The 27,640-nt window shown below is 30.9% G+C and overlaps 1 protein-coding gene across 3 annotated transcripts; it reads right to left on the minus strand.

Annotated features, from left to right (window-relative positions):
- Positions 1–267: 267 nt before the first annotated feature.
- LOC108991452 lies at positions 268–11,447 on the minus strand. 3 transcript variants are annotated; one of them, XM_018965694.2, is made up of 9 exons: positions 11,316–11,447; positions 3,964–4,309; positions 3,520–3,553; positions 3,150–3,377; positions 2,265–2,354; positions 1,703–1,768; positions 1,521–1,612; positions 1,383–1,430; positions 268–655 (listed from the first exon to the last, which is right to left on the minus strand). In XM_018965694.2, exons 1-9 carry the CDS (start codon positions 11,320–11,322, stop codon positions 538–540), a joined length of 1,029 nt encoding a protein of 342 aa, XP_018821239.1. In that variant the 5' UTR covers positions 11,323–11,447; the 3' UTR covers positions 268–537. The 3 variants fall into 3 exon arrangements, with proteins under 3 accessions (XP_018821239.1, XP_018821241.1, XP_018821240.1); XM_018965696.2 differs by lacking the exon at positions 11,316–11,447 and adding an exon at positions 5,000–5,138; XM_018965695.2 differs by lacking the exon at positions 11,316–11,447 and adding an exon at positions 4,843–4,947.
- Positions 11,448–27,640: the final 16,193 nt, after the last annotated feature.

Raw genomic sequence — 27,640 nt, forward strand, 5'->3', positions numbered from 1 at the left:
GATCATGTTACAACAAGCATCCCTTTCAGCCACTTTTGATCTAAAGTGGTTATTTATTCAATTTTTTTGAACACCCAAAAGAGATATTAGACTAAAAATATCACTACTTTCAATATGATTCTGAGCTTCACTGGCTGGGATTTTCTTTTCAGCTGCAAATAGTTTGTGTTTAGTTTGAACTTGCTGGGTGGCATTTGGCAACCATTCTCACATAGAAAAACTTGCAAAATGATTAACACAAGAATCAATGCTAGAATGCATGTAAAAGGAGAGTTTTGAGGAGAAAAGTATTCCTCGATGAATTTCTTTCAATAGCTATCTGTTCTTACATCTATGCCACTCCTCATGGAATGAATACATGAACAAACTAATACTACCTTGTTTGACCATTTGTGTATCTATCTATAATGAAGAATTAGTTTTAAGACATTAATCAATGTTGTCTCTGATATGTTTTTGTGTCTCCTATGAAGGAATTTTACGATTTTGTAGAGAATTTAGAGCTTGTTGTTGCTTCATAAAGTCTCTTTTTCCAAGTCATCTCATGCACTGATAGGACTGGGGGAACTTCGTTGACAGCACAAAGTGTTTCAGCTTCATAATCAGAGCAAAGATGCCATAGCATGGGATATGCATTAGTGCCACCGAGAAGTACCTTCAAATTCCAGAACAGCATAAAAGGGAGTTAGCCAATTTGCTCAAATATATCTGAAATAACTAATGGTTTTACTGCTTAATCAAAATCATCCGGATACATGCTAGCACTAAAAATAATCGAGATTTTGGTAGTTACTTGGGGAGTTGGGACATTACCTATACTAAAAAATATTGGGAAAAAAATATGAGGAAGGAGAACATGTTTCTTGGGACAGAAAAAAGAAAATATTTTTTCCTTGGTAAATTTGGATTTTTCTTGTGAATTAACATGATAATAATCGCATGTAAAGGAGGTAAAAAGCATTAATCTCAAGAATCGGACCCACTAAAAGTATTTGGATAATAATGCTGAAGAACCACCAGTCTGTTTAACATAGCATTTACTTTAGAGTTCTATTATATATAGTCACTTTTGCATTATCCTTGCGCACTCTACTGATATGATTGGTCAAAATAATTATTTTATATTAAAAAAAAAGTGATGCAGCCAATCACATTAGTAGAGCGCGCAAAGAGTACGTAAAAGTGGTTTTTGTTTACTTTATTAGGTGCCAACTTCTGACAGAATGACTTGAGATACAAGGAAATTACAAAAAATTTATGGGTTATGGATTCAAGATGCCTCAACTTTGTATGCAAGGACTGTTTTATACAAACTTTCTGGTTAAATGAAATTTTGGGAAAAGATTCTGTGGGAACACCAGAAGGGGATTAAGACCACATACCACAGTGGAGCATAGGGAGATGACAAGTCCAGAAATGGATATGGCCACCTGTTTTTTCAAGGAAAAAAAAAGGTTAAATATTAGATGATAAACAAATAATAGTTTTTGGGTTAATGAAGATCACAGATGAGGATTTACCAAAGTTTAACACAAGCGTGAACTATCCACTGGAAAATGACATAAACAACTGTCCATAGGCAGAAATATCCCATTCGAAACCAAGGAAACCGCTGAAAAGGAAAAAGAATTTATGATGAGATATATTTTCATGAAGAGGATTGGAAAACGAGTAGTGGATTTCAATGATTACAATAACATACCAAGCAATTCAGAGCTGTATCACCAAGCAGGAAAACAGCATTGATTGTGTGCATACTTATAACCAACTGCAGAAACAAGAAAAAAAAAAGGGCTGTTAGATCAATAGTTTCAACAGTATGGAAGGGGGAAGAGAGGAGTCCTATGTTAGGAAGATACAATGAAAGAATGATCATCTTCCAGAGTTTTAAACCATTTAGCTTATGGAACACCAGATCAGGTCTCCGTCCGGTTTCTAGTTGTAACCACGGTTTTTCTCCACCATAAGTGAGGGCTATCAATAAAATTGAGGTACCGTCCTCTTCTTAAAAAAAAAAAAAATCTCTGTTTTAATTAATTGTTTGATCTTTTGGGTTCCTACAACATTAACCTTGCAATAGATTCTGGGCTTAATCCAAAGGAGGATAAGATGATTTCTAATGTGAAGTGAAATACAACCACTCCACACAGTTCCTGCTTCAAGTTGACCATCCCACCTTAAAAATTACTTGAGAAGAAGTATTTTTTGGATACAATCATAAACTAATTATTATGAAGAACTATATTGAAGCTCTTTATACTTACAAAGTTTAGCTCGTAATCTCTGATCAAAAGAAATGGAACAATAATAAACCAAAAAACGCTATCTGTGAGCATGACAGCACCTGCATTCATCTGTTGAGAAGAGTAAGAAAATGTCAAAATAGTGTATGGAAGAAAAAGAATGTATTACATTCATTTCTTTAATATAAGAGGCAAAAAGCACAGTATTCCATATTTATAAAGCTTCAACTCCAATCTATGTGGTGCTTCCCTTGTTCAACCCAAAGCTATTCCCGTTTGTAATATCACATAAGAAGGACCATAGAACCATTTCAACTGGCAAGTTAAAGGAATTCCTTAAATAAACAGCCCTGCTTTTGAGCCTCTTGCCTCAATTGGACATGGCTTAAACATTCATTTATTTATATAACTTTCGGCCCCGTTTGGATGTTAAACTCATTTGAGTTCAACTCAGTTCAGTCTAATTTTAAGCCAAGTCTAATATCCAAACACCCAACTCTTAAATTACTAAATTCATCTCAATTCAAAATCTCTTTGCATGTGAAACTTACAATCTTTTTCAATTCAACACTTCTTTATACGTGAGACCCACAACCTTTTTCAACTTCCCATAAATAAATCTAAACTCATCTTAACATTCAAACACATTTAAACTCATCTTAGGTGGACTCCACAAAACTCACTCTCCCTTCTCAACTCACTACTATTTATAAAAAACTCAATTCAGCTCAATATCCATCCCACCAATTACTAATTCTGCAATTAGATAGTTGCGAAAGCTTGGATTTGCTGTCAGAAGCGCTAGCAGGTAATAAGAGACAGAGAAGATGTAAAAAGTGTGCATAGCCAAGAAATGTAAAGGCACTGTATTTTTAATTTTCAGCAACTGATTTTTGAATAAATTACCTGGAAAATGATTTGAAAGACATAACCCCAGATGCCTGCAGGTCTGCGTAGATGACCTTGTTCATGATGTCCTGAGCTTTTGGATGGGTTGGACATTTTAGAACTTTCTCCATGCGGAGTAGCATCACAAGTACCTAGCTCTGTATCTACCTCTACATTATCAACCCTGTCACCGCTAGCTTTCTTATGGTGTTGGTAACAACCATGCATGGAGAGCAATGATCCGAGCTACTCATGGAAATTGAAATCATAAACAAGTAGCATACATAAATAAGAAAGCGATTCAGGAATTGATATAAATGGAGAGAAGAGTGAATCATATAACTGAAAAATAATTTGGGAGAAGGCTCTCTGAAGATGCAACACATACCCCAAAGTAAATGGTGATTAACGTAAAAGTCCACCTGTTCAGAACAAAAAAAAAAAAAAAAACCCATCATTGAATTACATGGTCTTTACAGTCACAAGATTAACTAAAATTGGAATGACACAGAGACTCAGAACAGAATGAACATCTAAGTTGATTCTTGGCCAACTTTGGGCATATGCGGACTCACATTGAAAGAAACACACTTCCAGTTGTTTGCATATCATACTTCACTTGGAAAAATCCTTATTATACTAATTTCAATGCAAATGATCCGAGAAAATGCAAACAGACTCTTCCTTTCATTTCATATAACACAAGACAAATATAGAATGAACAGAAAGTTCTGAAAAATGTTTATAATTACATAAATTCAAAATCCTAAGCCTATTATTATGCAATTATTTTCAAAGTTTGAAACAATCTCATAAAGAAAGAACAGCTTACTGAGTATAGAAGTAAAATATGCCTCCTCCATCTGCCAAAGCAGTGAAAATAAGCAATACTAAGAGCACAAAGAAACCAACAACTCTGAATGCCAGCAGCCATGCAGGGTGGATCCCTTTCAAACATGGCCTCCAAGTTTCATCCTCATATAAAGTTCCTGCTTCTTCTTGCTGGGTTTCTCCGCTAGGGCGTTTGGGGAAACCTTCGTTTTTCCATATCAGAATGAATGCAAAAACAGTCGAAACTAGGAGCCATGTGGAACAAAGCAAGAGCCTCCAGTTCAGCCAGTAACTTGGCGTTGTTGTATCAGAAGACATGACTGGGTGCCAACTATCTTTTGAGGATCCTGTTAAAAAACTCATGGCGTTAATTTTCCTCCTCGAATCATTCACTCAATTTGATTGTAAATGACAGGCCACTCTTTCCAAACACTCGCGCTGGGAAGGAAATGAAAGGGAAGTTTGAAGAAAAAGAAACTGTATACGACAGGAATGGAGTAAAAAAAATTGGAACTTGAACAATTTTTGAGAAAACAAAAAACAGAGGGAGAGTTTCTTGTCAAACTCAGAGTACCACAGAAATGAAGAAAGTTAAAAACAACAAGATTGGCAAACGAAATTGAAGAAAATGAAATCCAGAAACCAGAAGGAAGAGTAGTTTTTATCGGGAAAAATCTTCAGGAAACCGTTTAGTATTTACTGAAACAATCATAAAAGTAAATAGAAAAACGAACGAGTTAAGTGAAGTTCAAATGCTCAAAACCAACAATCCAATCATCAAACCACCAGATATTCACACGCTCATGGAAAACCAATTCCAGAAAGGCAAAGCGGGGTGTAATTACAAAAACCCAGAAATGAAAACAACAACATGCATCACCTATCTGACCACGTTAATGCCTATGCCTCGGCAGAGATTCCAAACTTTAGGTTGGTTTTTGCCCAGAAAGATCAAAACCGACATTTTTAGTTGTAATAAACTAAATGAGATAAAAAGCAGCAGCTGAATTCCAAGCAAAGGAAAGGCTAATGCTTACAAGGGAAAGCAACAGAATAACGCGGTGTGCGACAGCAGAGATGCTTTGCTTTGCTTTCCTTCGGATTACAAAACTAACAAAAGACGTACAGAGAGGGAGAGAGATAGAGAGAGAGAGAGAGAGAGAGAAAGGGTGGTGGGCTTTGGGAATAAGTTTCTTTTTGCATATAATATTAACGAGATTTTGTAAACAAGACCGGAGTCCTTGGCGGTCTCAATCTCCATTTTTCCCATGCAAATATTAAATAACTTCTCAAAGACTTGCATGGTTGTGTCACGTTATCTTGTAAGTACCTGCCTTTTCTCCCGGTTTTTATTAGAAACTTATCTAAAGTATTTTAACTTATCACATTATTATAATTTTTTAAAATTTTTACATAAAATATAATAAATAATTTAATTTTTTTAATTTTAAAATAATAATAATAATAATAATAATAAATAATATTTTAATAAAATTTTATTTTAATCATCTAAAATCATATTAACTCATTTCTAAATCTAAACGATACATTACTCTTTGGTATTACAAAGACATGGAAAAAACAATCACAACAACAGTAATATATTATCATGGTTGGATATGATGTCGGAATAAGGACTGAAGATGCTTCGGGACTACCACATTAATGCTTTTCAAGTGCTGTGCGTTTGCTGCCGATAAAAAAACGAAACTATAAAGAAATTAAGCACACAGGTAGAGAGAGAGGAATAACTGGGAGTAGGACCTACACTAAGTTTGACCAAAAAAAAACCAAGTTTGACCCAAAAAATGATTTGGGCAATGATGTCCGTTGATTAACCAATCAAAACAAGCTAATCAAGGAAGTGGGAGCCACAAAGTTTTGAGATTTGTGGGGCTGATGGGAGGCATATATTATTAGCATTGCAAAAGATAAACTGATACGGTTTAGCTTTTAACTAAAGCAAGAAGTAGTTGCTTGCTTGCTTGCAAGTTGCATGAGCTGCCATATAGAGAGAGAGAGAGAGGCACTTCATGCATGTCCCCATCGTTTGGCCCTTTGGACCAATAACTTTTGCTCACAATTACTTGACTCGCAAGATTTGCAATGACATCCGATCTATATCCAGATATTTTACAAAAGAAAAAAAAATTATAAGTTGATATAATTTGATATATATATATATATATATGGAAAATGCTACATGTCCGGCTGGGGGCTCCCGCTGGATATGTAACATTTTTTTATCTATTTATTTTAGTTTTTTTAATATAAATATTATTAATAATTTTAAATATTTTAAAAAATAAAATAAAAATTATAATATTATTAAAAATATTTTTTTAATCAAGAAATAGAATAAAAAATAATATTTATTTTACTTCGTGATTAAGGAAGTATTTTTTAATAATTTTTTTTACTTTCTGATTAAGAAAGTGTTTTTTAATGATATTTTAAATTTATTTTATTTTTTAAAAGTGTAAAAAAAATTTATATAAAAAATAAATTAAAAAAATACACATAAAAGAGTACATATTAAGCCCAACAAGAACCCAGCGAAGCTGTAGCATGTCTATTTTAAATATTTAAAAAAATCATAATATTATCAAAAATACTTTCTTAATTATGAAGTAAAATAAAAAATTATAAAAAAATATTTTTTATTTTACTTCGTAATTAAGAAAATATATATTTTTTTACTTTCTGATTAAAAAAATATTTTCTTAATAATATTTTAAATTTATTATTTTTTAAAATATTAAAAAATATTAAAAAATCTATATAAAAAATTATTTAAATAAAAAATATATAAAATAATCCTACAGCCCCCAGCGGGAGCTCCTAGCGGGGGCTGTAGCATCACCCTATATATATATATAGTATATTAAATTATAAAATTTATTTTATTATTATAAAGTAAATTTGATATATTGGATTAAGATTTATCCACACTTCTATTCCTTTTTATAGTAAATATATTATTTGTTGTATAATTATTAAAAAAAACTAAAATATGAACATTTTTTAACTCATTGATGTGACTTATTTAAAAAAAATTAGAATTTATAATGGATTATTTATGACGATAATAACTATTTACGACGAAAATAAATTCATTTCAGAGCATTTTTATTGACTTTGCCAAATGAAGAGATTAGCTAAAATTTAGATAATTTGTACTAAAAAGGCTCTATATTGGATTGGTCATTTCCAAAATAATTTGAATTTCTACTACAGTGATTAGCCAAATATAGAGAATCACAATTGGTTCACCAAATATTAAAATAATAATTTCTCACTTCAATTAAGTCTAATCTCAATTTTTTTATTAGCATTAAATGACGTTTGAAAATATGATTTTTTAATATTAATTTAATTAGAATGTAATTATTATTAATATTAAATTAATAGAATTATAAAATGTTATACAAATAAATTAAATAAAAAAATTATTAATTTAATAATATTTTATTATTATATAGAGAGTGAATGGCTAATCCAATGTGGAGATTGAATTTAAATGGAATAGATAAATGTAAAAAAGTGTGATATTAGCTAAATTTTAAAGATGGATTTGGCCAATCTAATGAGAATGCTCTAGGTCACAAATAAACAATTTTCTTATAGTAAATATTATATTAATTTGATGTATGAATAAATAATTTTGTAAATAGATTTTTGCAATTACCAAATATCATGCATATTTATTTATATGTTACCTACCATTTGAAAGATTGACTCTAAACTTGGTGGGTCGAAAACTTATGTCAATTAATTGATCATGATTAAGAAGTATATATATATATATATATATTATTTCTCTTTCTCTAAACATTTTTTTTATTAATATATAAATAAATAAATAATAATAAAGTTAGCACAAGATCATTCATTCATTGTGCATGCATGTTCCATATGATAAAGATGATCAAATTAATCAACTGCAGGGTTTCTTTTGTGTCGAGCAAAAGAGACCACCGTCTTTCATGGCTTTTCAACTTTTTTAATTTATACTTCAGTTTTACTCCATTGGCATAAACTCCCCCCCAAAAAAAGTAACAAAATTGAAAAAGAAAAAGGAAAAAAAAGGAAAAAGGTCGCTCAGAAAAAATTAGATTCATATAAATATGACACGTATATCAAGGAGTAGTACTCCAGCTTGGATAGTCAAAAGGTAAAGAAGTGACAGCATATATATATATATATATATATATATATATCATACAGTTTGGACCAATGTTTGACGTACGATCTCAACAGCTGGACCTTGATTTAATGGATCAACGTGGCCTCCAAGCAAATACAACATTACCTAAACGCAACAAGTTGCTTCAAGATTGGGAAAGAAGACAGATCATGCATGAGATTTTGCTGAAACTTAATTAATTTCTTACGCAATAATATCGATCAAGTTTTATTTTCTTATGATATATATAATATATAGAAGTAATATTATTCATTATCTCAATTCTCATTATTATTTTATTATTTTAAAATGTGACATTAGATGATTAAAGATTATTTATTATATTTCATTTGTGAACTTATTATCTAATACTACATTATGAGATGATGAGAGGATGATAAAAAAATAAATGATGAATAGATTTTTTCTATATATATACATATATATATATATGTATCAAGTTTTTTTTTTAAAAAAAGGAAGAAATAAGAGATATTGGTGAAAAAAAAAAAGAATTAAGTGAGATTTGGATAGTGAGATGAGTTGAGATAAAATATGAAAGTTAAATAAAATATTATTAGAATATTAGAATATTATTATTATTTTAAAATTTGAAAAAGTTGAATTGTTTATTATATTTTATGTAAAAATTTAAAATAATTATAATAATTAGATGAGATTGATGACTTGAAATCAATTTCGAATCCAAACGAAGACTTTAAAATATGAGATGATGAATATATAATAAGAATAATTTTATTTATCATCCTCACACATCACACACTATATTTATTTTAATATTTTTTATTTTTTCTATAAAAAATTATAATGTAGTGTATAAATAATAAATAGAATAATTCAATTAGTTTAATAAAAATAAAATAAAAAATAATATTAAAATATATAAAACATGTAGCGTGAGATCTATATATAATAATTAATGATCGGCGAGAAAAAGAATTCATAATTTCCAACTACTCCATTATAATATAATATATAGATCAAACAAGCAATGGGCGGTGCAAAAAGCATGAGGCAACAGAGTATGTACGATATATAGGGTCTTTCAAGTCTAATGTCTTCTTTTGCATGAATCCTAACATAAAATGTCTCCTTCGTACGTACGTACATACGTACATTCATTACAATTTATTTATTAATCCACCTAATTAAACTCTAAAAAAGGGTTTAATGCCGATAATTTAATTCCAAAGAAGATAATATAAAATAGAAAATTAGATTCTATATACATAATCAAGCTAACTACTGTTCATGATGTTCAACAAGTGATGAAGAGATTTGATTCGTCCACTGTTAATTTGATTCATAGAATTTGCAACAATTTGGCTCATTGCCTAGCTAAAGATGCACTCAATGTTGGTGATATCCTCGTTGATCTTGAGGATATCCCATCTTGTATTGCATCATTATTGTAGTCTTTGTTGATAAATAAAAATATTTCTTTTAAAATAAATAAATAAATAAATAAAGTTAGCTATACTCCTTATATAACTAGAACTTTTACTTGAATTACCAGACAAATGAAAGTTTGATGTGGTGATGGTTGCTAGCAAGGTGGAGGAGGAAGTCCCAAAACCAGAATCCATCGAAATCTTGGTTATGATAAGAGGATTGAGAATCAAAAATATGATCCTAGAGAGTGATTGTCTGATGATGGTTGAAGAAATTCAGAATGATAGTGATTCTTAATTACATCCCTCAAAGAACACTTGTGCATGAAACAAAAATGAGTAATGTTATTATAACATTGTTATATACCACACTCTAATCCTATTTTGATCATACTAAGTAGTATGTGACATATTCATCATCATTAAATGATAAAAAATATGTAATAAATGATTATTTAATAGTGATAAATGTGCTATATCATATTTAATGAGATGAAAGTGGGATGGTAGTATAGTATATAGAATTTTTCAACAAAAATATTGAGGCAATGTTTTAAAGAATGCAAAACATAACATATGAACAGATGGGTTAATGAGGCAGCCCACAGACTTGCAAAAAATGCTTGGAACATTACTAATATTGAAGTATGGTGGTAGAGTGTCATGTAAGCCATGCTATTTGGCTAGATAAATTTTATTTGTAATTATTTGTTGGTTTCAATATGGAATGCAAATGTTTTCCTATAATAATAATAAAATAAAAAGATAATGATCATGATGATGAGATAAACATCTTGTCTCTTGCATGCTTCTAAGGTCTTGTTTGTTTTTACAATTATTTTTATTTAATCTAATTATTACAATTTTATCAAATTCTCACATAAAATAAAATAAATAATTTAACTTTTCAAATCATAAAATAAAAATAATATTAAAAATATATTCTAACAATATTTTATTCAAATTCTAACTTTTATTTTAATTTATCTTATCTTATCTACGAAAACATAAGAGGCATTACACTTGCTATCCGAGCTAATTGTCTTAACTATAGGCTAGACTTTCATTTATATTCTAATAATATTTTATTTAATTTTTAATTTTTAATTTTATTTTAATTTATTTCATTTTATCTGTAAAAACACAAGAGGTATTACAGTCTTTGGCCAAGCTAATTATCTTAGCTATAGGCTAGACTCTCATTTAGAGAGAGAGAAGAATTGAATCCAGCTAGCGTTAGCATCCTAGCATTTGGAGGAATTGCTTCGTTTGGTTACTAAACCTCTTTAACTTATCTCAATTCATTATTACAACTTTTTAAAATCTCAACACAAAATATAATAAACAATTTAACTTTTTTAAATCTCAAAATAATAATAATATTAAAAAATAATATTTTAACAATATTTTATCATCTCAACTCAACTTAACTCAACTCAATTTAATATTCAAACGTATATGTATATGCATATATATATATATATATATACATGCATATCATGTGCATGAATATTGAAATATGGAATCAGACAAATTAAAGATCATGAAAATGTCACAGCGAACATTTATTTTGTTACAAAATCCTATTGCTTTCTTGTTCTTTATTAATCATGATATAATAATGTACATGGAACTATATATATATATATATATATATATATGCTAATGGAACCACATTTGCAGAAGAAAACATTAATCAGTATGAGCAAAAAACAGTACATTTCATGATGCAACTGTAGAAAAGAGAAATAATACCTTTCATATTTGTGAATGAAAACCCCAACTTAAAAATTAATTAGCTGCAGCTGAAACTTGCAGCAGCAGAAAGAGATGATCAGTAGTACCTGACTGAATGTATATGTGATTATGTGGGGGTTTAATCAGGAGAGGAAAGAGAGGTCATCCATATATAACAAATACAAATAGCAGAGTTCACAACAAAAGGGTTGGCCAATTAGTTTTCAGGTTTTATGCATGCTGCAGTACTACCGGAATACGCAAAGCATGCAAGAAGATAGATCAAATCCATGTGATCTACAATGTATGGGGGGATCGAGCCAGGAATAATTACTGTAAAATATATATATATATATATATATATGAATTTTTTTTTATTAATCATTATTTATCATCTCACATTCCACATTTTATAAAAAAAATATTCTCATACTCTATAAAAAATACTTTTATATATATCTTATAAAAAAATTATAAATATGAAATGTGAGAGTAAATAATAACTTTAATCTTTTATATATATATATATATATATATATATATATATGCCGGTGAAGATCAAGTTATCTATATAATATGAAAAATACTAAATATATTTAAAAAAAAAAAAAAAAACGTAGGCTAAGAAAAAGGATATTAAAATATTATTACTATATGAAGCAAGACGTATATGGGCATTCCAGTTAATTAATTCCTGCTAAACTGACTCAGCAGCTTTAAAGATTCTCGTTTGGATTCGTAAGTGATCTCAGCTCATCTCAACTCATCTCAGCTCATCTCACTACTATTCAGCAACTTTAACTCATAAATCTCACTACTATTCACAACTCATCTCATTACTATTCACAATCCATCTCAGCTCATCTCAGCTCATCTCAAATCATCTTAAGTCATCTTCGAATCCAAACGTCTCAACATGAAGACAGCAAATTTCACAGCTCCAAAAGGCTGTAAATTAATTAATTAAAGGAAAATGCTGGAGCTTTAGTTTGTTTTATTATGTGTATTTTTTAATTTTTTTATATAAATTTTTTTAATAATTTTAAATATTTTTAAAAAATAAAAAATTCATAATATTATTAAATAATATTTTCTTAATCATGAAGTAAAATAAAAAATATTTTTTTATGATTTTTTATTTTACTTCGTGATTAAGAAAGTATTTTTTAATAATTTTTTTTTTTACTTTTTAATTAAGAAAATATTTTTAATAATATTTTTAATTTAATTTATTTTTTAATATATTAAAAAAATCTATATAAAAAACAACTTTAAAAAAATACATATAAATACATATTACAACTCTAACGGAAACACCCAACGAGAGCCCAGTGAAAACTGTAGCATCATCCTTGAAAGAATAGATTGATAATTTTTTTTTCAAAAAATATTCACAGTAGCCTACTATACGCTGCAGCCGCAGTACACTTAACCTTGTAGATTAAAAAACAAAAGGAAAATAATAATAATAATATTACATAAAATGTGTGGAGAGTATAGGCTGATATATAGTCAATCTCTTTTTTTTCTCCATCCTGACAATCCTCCCAAGTAATGTTAACAGCCATTTTTAAATTCAGTTTTTGTTTTGTTTGTTTAAAAAAAAAAAACAAATTATGTTTTATTCTATCCTGTGGATTACACCACACCCAATAAACCATGCATCCACCAAACAAGTGTGTCAAGAGTTGTAACCAAGACCAATAGATACATCATGCCAAATACATCATGCACAGTTTGATCTATCTCACCTCATTTTATTTCATCTCATTATTATAATTTTTATTAATTTTCACATAAAATATAATAAATAATTTAATTTTTTCAAATCTCAAAACAATAATAATATAAAAAAAAGAAATGATAGTTACAGTTATGAATACGCAAATGCTGCACAATCATTTTGAAAAAATTAAATAAATAAAGGACTCACATGAAAAAAATTAATTTTTTAATAATGAATCATACTTTTATTCAAAACGATTACATGATACTTACCTACTCTACGATTATAAGTCTATACGTAATATTACTCGTCCAAACCTAACTTCAAAATTCATTTTGATCAATATAGAGAAATATGTTAATTAAAGCTTGCACAAAGACATCCCGGCCCGGAAGGAATTAAATATGTTTTAATACTTTCCTTGTACAATTCTACCAGCCATAACTTTATTAATCTGGATGGATGCAATCCTTCCATCCAATCTTCTAAGGGTACCGCTCAGGCTTTTTTTTTTTTTAAAGCTTTTTTTCATATTTTTAATATATTTAAATATTTTTAAAAAATAAAAAAATACGTCAATACACTTAAAATCACTTCTTTAATTATTAAAAAAAAAAATTGACCAACGGCCAACTAGGGCAGTCAAACTAAGGCGGCAAAGAAGCTTTTCCCATCTTCTAAAGTGAAGCCACATGAGTTCCCTTCTCATAAAAGTATGTTCAATTTTTCATCTTCAAGTATTGGGAGAGAAAACATGCATGGACATGCATTATACACTCTTCAGCCTACACTACCGTTCTGTTTCAATATTCTCTAAAGTCACAATCCCTGGCCTGTATTAAATTACAGCCAAATTAATTAGAAACTTAATTAGCTAAAACACATACGTCTCTCTAGCTATGAAGTTGCATGCAGCATTTATGCACCAGATCTACGTAACAAACACAGAAATGCTTGCTATATGAGGGGGAAAAAGGAAAGCTGCCTTGAGAAACCTCATGCCCCAACAGCATCAATCGGGTGTCCTTGTAGATCAGCAGGACACATGCATTTGGTTTTGATGGCAATACACATGCGCGCTCACTACAAGAAAACTGCTTATTTGTAACTAGTTATTTCCTGTAAAAATGATTATTTCCTACTAAAATAAGTCTGTTTTCATCGTAAATAGTCATTCTCGTCGCAAATAATCCGTCACAAATGCCTGTTTTTCTTGTAGCATGCATATAATATGTTGGTAATTACGTGTGAATACATGAAGATGAAAGCTTTTAATAGCTCATTTCCGGAAGTCCTAGCACATGTTATAGTGCATGCAGCTTTATACACAAAGTTCTTATATCATGCATCATTAGAAAACGTACTGGATATTTCATTTTTTTTTTAAACTGAGACAATACCAATTAATTAGTCTAACTTCATAACTTTCCGTGGAAGATCCATTAATGAAACAAAACTATCTGATCATTTATCTTTCCCACGGTCATTGGAAGTGCTTATGGGGCATGGAGATGAGTTTTCATAACCACCAATCATCTTCATGATGGTTCATCCTTTATGTCATACAAAAAGTATTGCTCAATAATCGGCATGTAAAGCTCATGCGTGGCTTATCCAGCACATGAAACTCTTATGCGGATTAGGCAACACTTGAACTTCATGCATCACCGCATATATGGCACCATAGGATTCAGCGGCTAAGATCACTAAGATATAAGCCTAGTTTGGTTTCGTAAATCTTCCAAACTACTATCTCATTATCTAAATATCATTCAAACACAATTTTTTTTTTAATTTTTTCATCTAGTCATTACATAATCATTACTAATTTTTCAAATTTTTAAATAAAATATAAAAAACAATTCAACTTTTTCAAATTATAATACAAAAATAATATTAAGAAATTATATTCTAACCCTCAACTTGACTCCATAAAAATCTTAATTCAAACAATTTCACTACTATTTATAAATTATCTCAATATTATTTATAAATTTTTCATCTCAAATTATTTCATCTGTATAACCAAACAAGGCCACAATTAACTCACCCCTCCCATTTTGGTTTACATGCCAACAGAATTGCAAACGAGCATTATTGACCTCCATCATGTCTATACCACTTGGTACTGATTTGTGATCTTGAGACGTTAGATGGGAGCCTTCCTTCCTTTTACTCATTTGTCTTGTAAGTATTTGAGATATGAGCGGTGCTACTCTAGTGCCGCTCCAAGTGACCACTAGGTCAAATTGACATTTTTATTTTTTAAATTTTTTTTTTTTATTTTAAAACATTTTTAAAAAATATAAAAAAAATATCAATCTACTAATAGTCACTTCTTTAACTATTAAATAAAGAAAAAAAATTAAAAAATATTAAAATACACGAGGAGTCAAAATGAGGGGGCAAGTTGATTGGGCAAAATAACATTTTTCTTGAGATATATGGCAAGATGATAAAAAAAAAAAAAACCATTTTTTAAAAATTTTTTACAACTCTTTCTTCAACCATGAGAATTTTACATTAAGCTAGTTGTGAGGAATTGCCACACCAACGCCAACTTTTGTCTGAGGCGTACAGATGGAATCGTCAGCTTTCTTACCCTCGTCCACTCGCACCTTGGTCCCTCCCAACTACACTCATTTTTATGCTTCCCTTCCTCAGCTTTCTCTCCCATTGTTGTCACTAATCTCTTTGTTCCTCTCTCTCCCCCTTGCATTTTCAGTATCTATATCAAACTTTGCCAAGACTCCAACCACGATTTGAGGTACCGACTCTCATTTTATCTGTCTCCAATTTTGCTCTCTTTGGTAGAGAAAATGCAGGCAATGAAAAACAAAACATGACATGAAAGATAGGAATTTGATTGGTTTGTCATCAATAAATTTTTGAGATATGGGGTTTATAAAGGTTTTTTTTTGTTTTGTTTTGTTTCTATATAATTTCATGTATGCTTTATTTGCTCAGTCATCTAGTGCCCCTCGTAACAATCTTATCTTGAGGTGCCTCATTGTGCATATGTTTTCTTAACGAGCTTAGATTCTTAAACATTTTATAGGATGATGGTGGCCTATCTTGGTTAGGAATATGTTTGGAGGTAGGAGTAACAATCCATAACTACAATTATTTGGGAATTGTTAGTTTTTCCTTAAACTTCTTTACTTAGTTATGATCAATGTTCTTCTAATAACATATTTAGATTTGTATTACTATTGTTTTAGTGTCCTAAAATGTTGGTTATTCAAATGGAATAGGCTTTGTCATTTTGTTTGTGCAATTAAGTCAAACTTCTTGCCCAAATCAAGGATTATGCCTTTGTTTCCATGACATACTCTTTCTTTAACAAGATATTGCCATGCCATACTTGCAACACATCATGTGAGCATTTTAGCTCATAAGCCTTTAAAAGTTAACGTAAATATCAAATATAATGCTCAATATAGTGTTGATTTTGCAAGATGTAATTGGATTAGTGATATGTCAATGATAACTAGTTCAAGTTGTTCTTATCATTATTATGTACTTCTCAATGAAGATCAAGGAATACTTTTTGGTTTGTGACTAATCTATTTGTGTCCAAGCTAAGATAGTTAAAACTTATATTTATAGAGTACTGTCTGTATTTAATTAAGAGGAAGATTGGATTTAAAGTTTTAGGCGAGTAAGGCAGGTAGAGATATGGGTGAGCGAGCTTATAAAACATGCATAAGCGATTCCTTGGTGAGCAAAGCATGATACGAGCTACCATTGAATGGGCAAATACCACACGAACTACCGTTGGATGGACAAGATGGGCTAGTAAAACACAAACAAACCTTGGACAAGAGTTAGGCGAGCAATGCACATGGTGGGCAAAGATAGGAAGTAGGCCATATTTTGATTTTGGATGATAAAGAATGATAGCAAGCAATAGAGGCAAGAGACACAATGAAAGAAAGATAAATGGATAGAGTTGTGGGGCGAGCAAAACATTAGACGAGTAAGGTGTGGTAACTTAGGACTTAGATGCTTCGAACAAATCTTTAGGATAGATTGCTTAGTGAAGCTTCATAGTAATTCGAATGTTGCATGTGCTTACACATTGCATGACACAACACACGACACCTCACACTGAGCCTTTTGACGTCGCACAACTTTATTGACAATGCATAGGACACCCATCATTGTTGAGGAAGACTATATATAGATAGATGGACCTCACTTAATTATTTTCACTTGGTTGACTGTCTCACCTGAACACTCTAACACAACACCTTTATTCTTTTTCCTCATATCTGCAAGTGAACCCGAGTGACTCATAAAGAGAGAAATCGAGAAGGAAACTGAGAGAAAGAAACCTACAAGCATTTTGGAGAAGACGTTCCTACGTCCAACAACTTCAATTAGACCACACTCACCAAAACGAGCTTGTGGTAAAGAGAAACTATAAGTTACATTCAAACTATGACCAAGATATTATGTGTATGATTGTTATTTACCCATTAAAGCTAGCATGATTTAGTTCGGCTGTAAATGTATTTACATTGATTTAAATTATAAGTTGCTAATGTACATTGATAAATTGCTACGACCCCAAGCTAGAATGATGATTTTTCCTTGTGGAACTCTCCTATTTACTTTGGAGTAATTAAGAATGGAGTAGAGATTCTTGGGTTGATGACGAACAATCAATGTACCACGTGGTAACGGCCTCGAGACATTTGTGTGCCTCTCTAAATGGCGTAGGCTAGAGAAAGCCTAAAAGTGAAGGATGTTTTGCGAAACCTTAAGCGTATAAAGTTCTTGATGCAAAATCACACTTTCAAATCGTTACCCATAGTGTGATGGTGATGAAGGTAGTCAGTTGTACACTTAGGTTCATGATGGAGACTAGAGTGTACAGTTAACAAAGAAAAAGTATAGTTTTAAGTTTACAAAGTTTTTAAAGAAAAGTACAGTGATAAAGTCTTAAAGTGTCATATGCATCCATGCATTTTAGTAAGTATTTGTCATTGTATGTTTATCATGAGCATTAGTTCTATGGATACCTTAATGAAATTTTATAATCTCACGATGGTAGGCCCATTACACTCCCACTCCTCATAATAGTAGATCTTTTTGTAGGGAAAGTAGAGCAGGACCAGGAAGAAGAGCAGACAAACTTTACAAAGTATATTGACTAAGAAGTTATGGAATCTGATCTTGTAATAATGGTACATTTTGAAGACTAGCTTATGTACATATTGTAAATGGTTGACAAGTTTTTAATTATAATGTATAGTTTGTAATATGGATATTTTGTAGTGATGATGAATGTTTATATTGCGATGTAATCTACTTGCATGGTACAAGTTTTATATTACCTTTTCGTTGCAATTATTTCATATTGCTAATAACATACTAGGATCATGCATACTAATTGTAATGAACATAAGAGGTGTGAAACCATTATTATATATCCCGTCGCCTCAACTTCTGTAAATTTCCAAGAGGGAGCATAAGGGCATCACAAGGTGGTATCAGAGCATTACGACTGTGGAAAACTTACCACAAATTACCTAGGGATTGTACCAGATATTAGGTTCGGAATTTTAGCATATTTAGGTTTAAACCGTATAGAATAGTGTTGGAACTATTGAGTAATACGATTAGATATGTATCTTCGGTAGAGACTATGGCACGAAATAGAGAAACCGGAGATCAGCAACATGAAGAAGGAAGGTGGGAAGGATGATCCACCAAGGGATGAAAATCATTTGATGGTAGAGGCCATTAACAGGATGATGGAAATGAGACTTCAGCATGAGTTATTTCAGCGATAGTTACACCTACAACAAGTGCAGTAGGAGCAATAACAACATCAACAAAGGGTAGAACCATAAGATTGCACTTACAAGAAATTTCTGGTTTATCGGTGCGTAGATTTCATAGGGACCGAAGGGCCCATGAGAGCAAATAAATGGGTGTTGGATTTAGAGAGAACTTTTGATATTGTTGGTTAAGGATCAGAAAGTGCAGTACACGAGGTATCTATTACAACGAAAAGTCGGTATCTAGTGGGATACCAAAAGACAACTATTGGTGATGGAGGAGGACAATTTGGAAACCTTAACATGGAAAATATTTCAACAATCATTTGACTGTCGAATCTTCCCTGAATCGGGGAAACAACAGAAGGCACAAGATTTTGCCATTTTTGTGCAAAGAGGGATGACAATATAGCAGTATGCAGCGAGGTTCATGGAGCTAGGAAGGTTCGCTCCACATTTAATCTCAACTGAAAAGATGATGGCACTGAAGTTTCAAGAATTAATTAAGCCCAACATTTTGAGAATATTTTTGAACCGAACAGGTCTAAGTAGGTTTTAGAATTCTAAGAATCGAAATCGAGCAATTCATCTAGGAAACTGAAACTTTCGATTTCGGTTTGTTCGGTTTAAGTGCGATTCGGTTTTGAGAATTTTTGTTGAGCTGTTGCTTTTTTTTTTTTTTTTTCCCGATGAGTAAGTTTTTAGCCCAAATATAAGTTTTAATGCCCAAAATAACTTTCATATAACCAATTAACCAAATAAAAACTAAAAAAAATTAGCCAAATACGCTGGTTAATTTTTTTAAAAATGTATTTAATAATGCCTAAAAACACCTATTACAAATTGCACATAACAACATTGCCAATGACTAAAACTAAAAGCCTGAAACGTGTATATAAAAAAAAGTAGCCAACATAAAATCTAAAAAAATACACTACAACAACTGCAAATGCAACCAGTAAAGTGTAAAAGTGTAAGTCACTTCAAAATATGTAAAAATGTACTTACAAAATAATATATATATATATATATATGTTATACTTATACCATATCATATAAGTAAGCATGTAACTTAATATGTAAGAATAAATAATAACATATTAATAACTTAATATAAATATTCTTGTTTAAGAGAAAGTTTATATCAAGAAAACATAAATAATATTATTAAAACTTCATATTATATTAATTTTATAATATGTACAATATATATAACACATAATCTACATAATATAAAAAATAAAAAATATATATATATTGTTCCACAATCCACTTTTGTTTTCAAATAATGAAAATGGGGATCAAATTGATTTTTAGTCAATTTCGGTTCACTGGATTTGAAACCGACCGAATTGATATTACACTGGACCAAACTGATCAATTTCGTTAGGTCATTTTTTTATTATATAATTTTAGGTATGCTTTATTTGCTAGGTCATTTGGTACCTCTCATATTATAAAATTTTTATAAAATTTTTTAAAGCTTTTTATATTGGATTTCTAGAGCTTAGATTCTTGACCATTTTATGGAATGATCATTGCCTGTCTTAATTAGGAATATGTTTGGAGGTAGGAATAACAATCCACCGATGGATAACTACAATTATTTGGGAATTGTGAGTTTTTACTAAAACTTATTTACTTAGTTATAATCTCTTTTCACCCTCTAATAACCTATTTAGATTTGTATTACTATTGCTTTTGTGTCCTAAATATTTCTTATTCCTATAGTTATTTTAAAGGTAAAATGGAATAGGTTTTCTTATCCTGTTTATGCAACTGAGGCTAACTTGTTGCCCAAATTAAAGATTATGTCATTGTTTCCATACCTTTATTAACACAGTTAAAACTTATATTTTTAGAGTGTTCAACAGGTTAGCCTCATTTAGGAGATGAAGGGATGCAGCGCAAAGGGAATTTTAGCACTCAAAGTTCTGTGACATTCTTCAAACTTAATAATAGATAAAATGATGAGATTATGAAAGTTTTGCTACTGCTAAGGGTGTAAGTGATTCGGTTTGGACCAGAAAACTAACTGGATTGAATGGTTTTGTCCGGACTGAATCGGACCAACAAGGGGTTTGATTGGTTTTGGTCCATACCCTCGCAAAAATCGGTAATCAGTCCGGTCACGAGGTGTGGTTTTATTAAACCGGACTGCATTGAAATTGACCGAATCACTTACATATAATCTTTTAAAATAATTTTTATATGTATAATATATTATTTTATAAATTAGTTGTATAAGTTAATTAGGTAATTTTTAAATAATATATTACCATGGACCATATAAAATATAAAATAATATATGCTATCGATTAACTAATATATCATATGATAATATATGTTATTATATCTAAATACATACTCTACTATTTATACCTAATTCAACTAATTAAGTAATTTTCTTTTAAGATACCTGAGTTGCAAGTAAGTATGAATAATTTATAGACAATTAAATTATTTAATATTCATTAACTATATATAAAATGTTAGAATTTTAATGTAGGCCATTATGAATACTAAAGTACTAAGTTAGTAATTATTAACATCATAAATATAATTATAATTATTTATTTTTTAATGAGTTAGTTAAGACTGTTCATCCAGGTTTCGGCTCGGGAACCTGAGTATACTCGGTCCGGGTTAACTCGGGTTAGACCCAGGTAGGAACCCATTTTCTTTTATTAACAAAAGCTGATTTATTATTAATTGGACTTCAAAGATTTTGTCTCCATTTGAAATTTCAAATCATATTTTCAATAAAAAACAATATACATCTCTTTTATTCTTACTTCTTAATACAACATAAGCCTATAAACAATTAATTTTTTAACTAAATGCATGTAAAAAAAAAATCAATATTCATCATGTAAAATGCATGTGACATATACGATGTAATCCACTACATATTACATTGTTTGAACTAATTTGCTAAGAATATAACAAAACATATACATTTCTTTAATCAAACTCTAATACACAACAAATTGTCTGCAAAAAATCAGAAAATTTTCCATCAATTAGATCCTTTGCCAACAATCACAGGATAATAGTTTTGACAAGCTCTCTTGACTTAATTGGGATCCTTAAATGTTACCTAATTACAAACATAATGAAATCAGAATAAGGAGAAAGGCTGTAAGTGCAGGCCATAAAATTTGCTAATATATTCAGTCAACCTAATGCACTTATATATACTGCATTACACAAACATAATGAAATCAGACTTCAGGAGGAACAAACAGTTTGTTTCTCCTATAACCTATAAAGAATCATATTAAAGGATGGTCAACAGGATGACACATTGACACTACAAACAAAGACAATAGTAGAAAGTATGCTCAAAGCATTCCAGCATCAAATAATAAATTTCAAAAGTAGCACTGATGTTGATAGCCTGATATGTAGAAAAAGAAAATCTCGTGCTTGATTCTGGACAATATAAATAATTGGTACAAACATTTCTTATTCTAAAATAAAAAGTGGGCTCAACACAAAAGAAATAGAGTAATAAAGAAAGAAGTAAGAATTAGTACACAACTACACATATAGGGATCTGTAGGTTCATTTCCTTCTACTAGATGCAACTTTTAAATAAGAAAGAATGCACAAATCTCTTACCTTCTAAATTTTTCATATTGTGCATGGCTACTTAAACAATGATGAGCAAGGTATATACAAGATTTGTATGACCTGAACAAAGAAATAAACTTTAAAATAGACAACAACCCACATATATCTTTTACAAAAAATCTACTCAACCTCCTACTATTCACACAACCTCCACACTCCATATTATTTTTTATTTTTATTATTTTTTTCTTTTATTAAATATTTATTATATGAATAATGAATAAAAAATTTGAAATAATTTAAAAAGAATAAACTCAAAAAAAAATATTAAAAAAATATTAAAAATTTAAAAAATTTAAAAAAGTGTGGAGTGTGGAGTGTGGTGGAGGTTGTATAGCAAAGCTCTATCTTTTAATGCGCACACAAATATGTTTATCATACAAATAAAACAGCTGGCTGATTATGCAAGAAGAAAGCCCTTACTCTAGATTTTTTTTAGTATGAATGGGAAGAGAGACTCATAGCAGCCTCTGTTGAAGATAAAGCTAGAATATCATCTCAAAAAATATTAAAAATTGAGTTAGATAGATAATAAATTAAGTTAGATAGATATTAAGAAAACATTTCAAGTTTCAAACTTACCTTCAAGGTCTATCAATTGTACGTATTCTTCCAACTCTCGGATGTTAACAAGTTTGGTCATTGACCAATTTTGAGTGCAAATGAGGGTTTCAACAGTCTCTAGAGATAAAGAACTCCTAAAAGGATCCAATATGTGTCCTCCAATACTACATGCGGACTTCGAGGCAATAGTAGAAATGGATGTGGCTAACACATCATGTGCTACCTCAGCACGGACATGATAATTGGTGGCACTAACTCTCCACCAATCCAAAATATCAAAATTGGGTGATTTTTGTGCACACCCCTTTGACAAATACCTATCTAGGTCTGATCTAAATTTCATAGATCTTTATTCCTGAAGGTATTTCTCTAACTTGATATCAAATTTAACTGAGGTAGTAGTAGAAGTAGAAGCAGTGCTTGGTCTCCCTTGAGTCACATTAGAACTCCCCTCACTAGCCACGCGAAAATTGTTATACTGCTCAATCAAGCGGCTTAACAAGATTTTAACTTTGGCCTCTATCCTATCTGCCAACTCATCCCATTTGCACTATTTCAACCAAAACCTCATTGACACTATTTTGTATTGTGGATCAAGCACAAAAGCAATATATATCATCAAGTTGAACCTATCTATACTACCCCAATACTTTTCATACTTATTTTTCATCTTTATGCCTGTGGTCGTAGTGATAATATCATGACTCGTGCACATATCATTTAATATATTTTCAATTATGCACGGTTCATGGAAATATACATTAGCCGTCACATACTAAGAACCACAAATGTTCAATGTAACATTATAAAATATTTTCAGCAACTCTTAAAAAATTTATGCTTTTTTCCAATCATTACTAGTGGAGTTCACGAATTCATTATCCACATACATATAATAATGTCCAAATGCTTGTTTGTGTTTTTCAACGATACTCAACTTCAAATATGTGGAGTTCCATCTAGTAGGAACATCCAAACAAATCATCCTCCCACTAATATTTTCCTTTACCGCACAAACCTTGAACATGGCAAACCTTGACGTGAAGTCTTCACATATCTGATGACATATCTAATCCTTGTTACAAAGTCATAAATATCTCTCAAACCGTCCATAACAACCAAATTCAATATATATGGACAGTACACCGTATGTGAAGAAACTCACCACCCAATATGGTACAATCACCATCCTTTATCCTCCTCCTCATGTAATCAACAACAACATCATAAGAGGAGACGTTATCAACTGTGATAGTCAAAATCTTATTAATCTCTCAATCATGCAACCCCAAGTCTAATACCCTCCCAATCGTTTCTCCTTTTTGGTTGGGAATTTGGAAAAATTTTATTATTATTTTTATGCAATCTCCAGTTGCATTCAATAAAATGTGCAGTAATGCACATGTTGTTCATATTTTGCACCGACGTCCAGGTATTGATGGTTAGATGGGTTCTTTGACCATCCAACAATTTCTTTAGATATATATTCTCTTTGTTATACAGTTTAATATAATCATTTTTTAAAGTGATTCGGGATGACAAAGTAAATCTAAACTCTAAATAAGCCATGAACTCAACAAACTCCTCATGCTCCACTAGCCTAAAAGACAATTCATACCTAATAAAAAATTTAGTAATTGACACTCTCAGTTTTTCTGCATCATATTTCACTAAACTTTGTAGGCTACACACTCTTCCCTCTGCATCCATTTTAACACTAGATGATTGACTTTTTTCAATTCCTTTAAGTCTAAGAGGGGAAGTTTCACATGCATTCTAGAGGTGGTGTATCATAGATGAAGTATGATTCTTCTAGTGACAACTATATAGCTTAGCACAATGATTGCACTCAACTTTTGGGTTATCGTGGTCAATAGGTTATACTTTAGTAAAATGTTCACAAATCACCGATTGGTTACTAGATATATATATATATATATATATTTTATTTCTTGGGTAAAAGTGAGATGAAACGGGTAGGCTGTTGTGTATATGTAGATGAAGGGGTTGGAAGATTCCCATACTTCTCCACATCCACTGGAATAGACGAGGAGTCACCACCAACCCCCTGGGTTGTACTGACATTACAACTCACATAATTTTCTTCTATCTGTTATTAAGCAATAAAAACCATGAAACACAATATAATAAATAATCAAACACTAATAATTGCCCATATAATATGAAATTAAGCCCATTTTCAAATAGTTCAACAACACAAAATGGGGAAGAGAAAGTGAAAAATAAACCATGAAAATTATACAGTGAAATGCATTTGAAGAGAGAAACACAAGGAAAATATGAAAATAATAAATAATTCTTTGTTAATGCAATAACAGAATTCATAGACACCTCCAAAGCATATCTACTCCATCTATCAAACATAGAGTGCACGACACTGAACAGAAATCTGGATTCTAACGATTAACACTCAACATAATGAACTCTAGTCTCAATAGAGCTAAAAGAATAGAACTAAGTATGATAATTAGTTCTTCTAGAAATTCCTTTTCTTTAAAAAGAAATAGTTCTTAAAGAAATTCCTATAACAACATCCAAAATGTTATGATTGCTGACTTCCAACAAGCTGTGTAATGCAAGCAGAAATTCATAATGAAACCATTAAATCCAAGAGAATACCTATTATATTTAACAATTATGCATGGTTAAAGAATAATATATTAGTTTCATACTATATGTAAGGCAACCACTTTATGAAGGATAACGACATTTACTCCTCAAGAGGTATATACAAGATTTGCATGACCCACTTAGTATCTAAAAGTTTATGATGATTGATTCTAAGACCAGAATAAAGATTTGATAAACTACTTCCCATATATGGAGTTTTAGAAAAACTTTAGGATATGCTAGTCTTATGTTTATTTATAAAGATATATTATCTGAAACCTTATTTTCATAAGATATCTATATTTCATTTTTGGATACATCAATATATAACTATTTTGTAATTTCGTAATAAGTTTTGGTAAATAAAAATTAAAAAAAAAAAAAACCTCATTGAAATGAGACTACTAAATGCTAAATAAATATGGGTGGAGAAACATGGGAGGAGTTTGTCGAGCTCTTTCTATTCTCATAGGGAAAGACCCTTACATACTCATGAAAGATATGCTTGTTCAAACATGCATACTCATTTTATCCCAACATGCTGTCAAATCACCAAACCAAACAAGCAAAGCTAAACCTAGAAACCCAATAGAGGTCTAGTACTCTTCTCAGCAACACAAATCCAAAAGAAAAAGCAGAGGCTTAGAGCCCACAAGTCACGGAAACCAACACCCATTAACTCCTATTATCAATCGGTACAAAATCCATAAACAACCCAAATCATTATCAATCAATTGATTACTTCATCCATTCCTAACGTACAGAATCATAGTTACAGGGAGAGAGAGAGAGAGAGAGAGAGAGAGAGAGAGAGTGCCCGAACAAGTAAACAACGCCCTAGAGGGAAAGTTTGACGACAACGACGATGGGGTCACGACTCATGGGGTCACGATGATGGAGGTAGGGGCTTAGGGTTTTTTTAGCCACAGTGTATAGAAAGAGAGAGAGAGAGAGACTCATGGGAGAGTTTTTAACCGGTATCATACATGTTTTTTTTTCTAAAAAGACCTGGGTACCGGGTTTCAAAACCCTACCCGGACTGGGTAGGTCCTGGTTTTTCAACCCGGGTTCCGTCTTGGATTTGATTTGATCCGGACAGGAACGTAATTTTTCAGATTCCGGACTAGGCCAGGAAAAAACCCTGCTCGAATGAATAGTTTTAGAGTTAGTAATATTATTCACATTAAAGAGCTCACTTAATTTTAATTTTACTAATTTAATCATTATTTTTTATTAATTTACCTGCCAAAACAAGAAAAAAAAAAAGAAAAAAAAAATATGGTTCCTAACTCATACGGACCAAATCAAACCGATTGGACCGACTAGATCATTAGCTAACGATCTAGTTTGGAAAAAGGGTGGACCAAAGTTTTTGGTCCGGGACCCCCCAGATAGGATCGGACTGATTATACCCCTAGCTACTGCACTGTTCATTCTAGTGTGGCCAGTCAAGATGACTAATTTGAATTAGACTTGTTGTGTTTAGTTTTTATCAATGACTGAAAAGGAAAATTAAAATGAGAAGTTTCCAGATTTCGTGACAATATATGATAAACCTCCTGAACAAACTACTTTTGGATGTTGAGTTAAGTTGTGAATAATAGTATTTTGTAGGTTCCCTTGAGATAGGTTTAACTTTTTTATGTTGAGATGAGTTTAACTTTTTAGGTTGAAATGTATTTAGTAGGTTGAGATGAGTCTAACTTTTTTTATGAAAATTAAAAAAAAATAGGGACCTAAGATGAGTTGAGTTTGGTTCAATAACCAAATATATACAATCAGGGATATAATTTTGAAATTGTCTTGGATAGATGAAAACATATCATATTCTCCATGTGTCTCTCATTATAGTATAACCTCGTGGTTAAAGGGTGAGCTTTAGACTAGCTATAGACTCAAACATCTTGAGATTGATCACCAATTAGGAGTTTCGATGGATTACCTTATACATAGTCTTAGAGGATGGGATTGTGTACTCGGGGCTTACCTCCCAAAAT

This window comes from Juglans regia, chromosome 2, assembly GCF_001411555.2.
Source record: "Juglans regia cultivar Chandler chromosome 2, Walnut 2.0, whole genome shotgun sequence".
In the NCBI taxonomy this organism is placed as follows: domain Eukaryota; kingdom Viridiplantae; phylum Streptophyta; class Magnoliopsida; order Fagales; family Juglandaceae; genus Juglans; species Juglans regia.

What these genes read in the sequence shown, in the direction of transcription:
- LOC108991452 (XM_018965694.2), bottom strand. An exon ending in ATATTTTACTTCTATACTCA is followed by an intron (nt 3,554 to 3,963) that starts GTAAGCTGTTCT and finishes TGTTCTGAACAG; the next exon opens with GTGGACTTTTACGTTAATCA. An exon ending in GAGATTACGAGCTAAACTTT is followed by an intron (nt 1,769 to 2,264) that starts GTAAGTATAAAG and finishes TTGTTTCTGCAG; the next exon opens with TTGGTTATAAGTATGCACAC.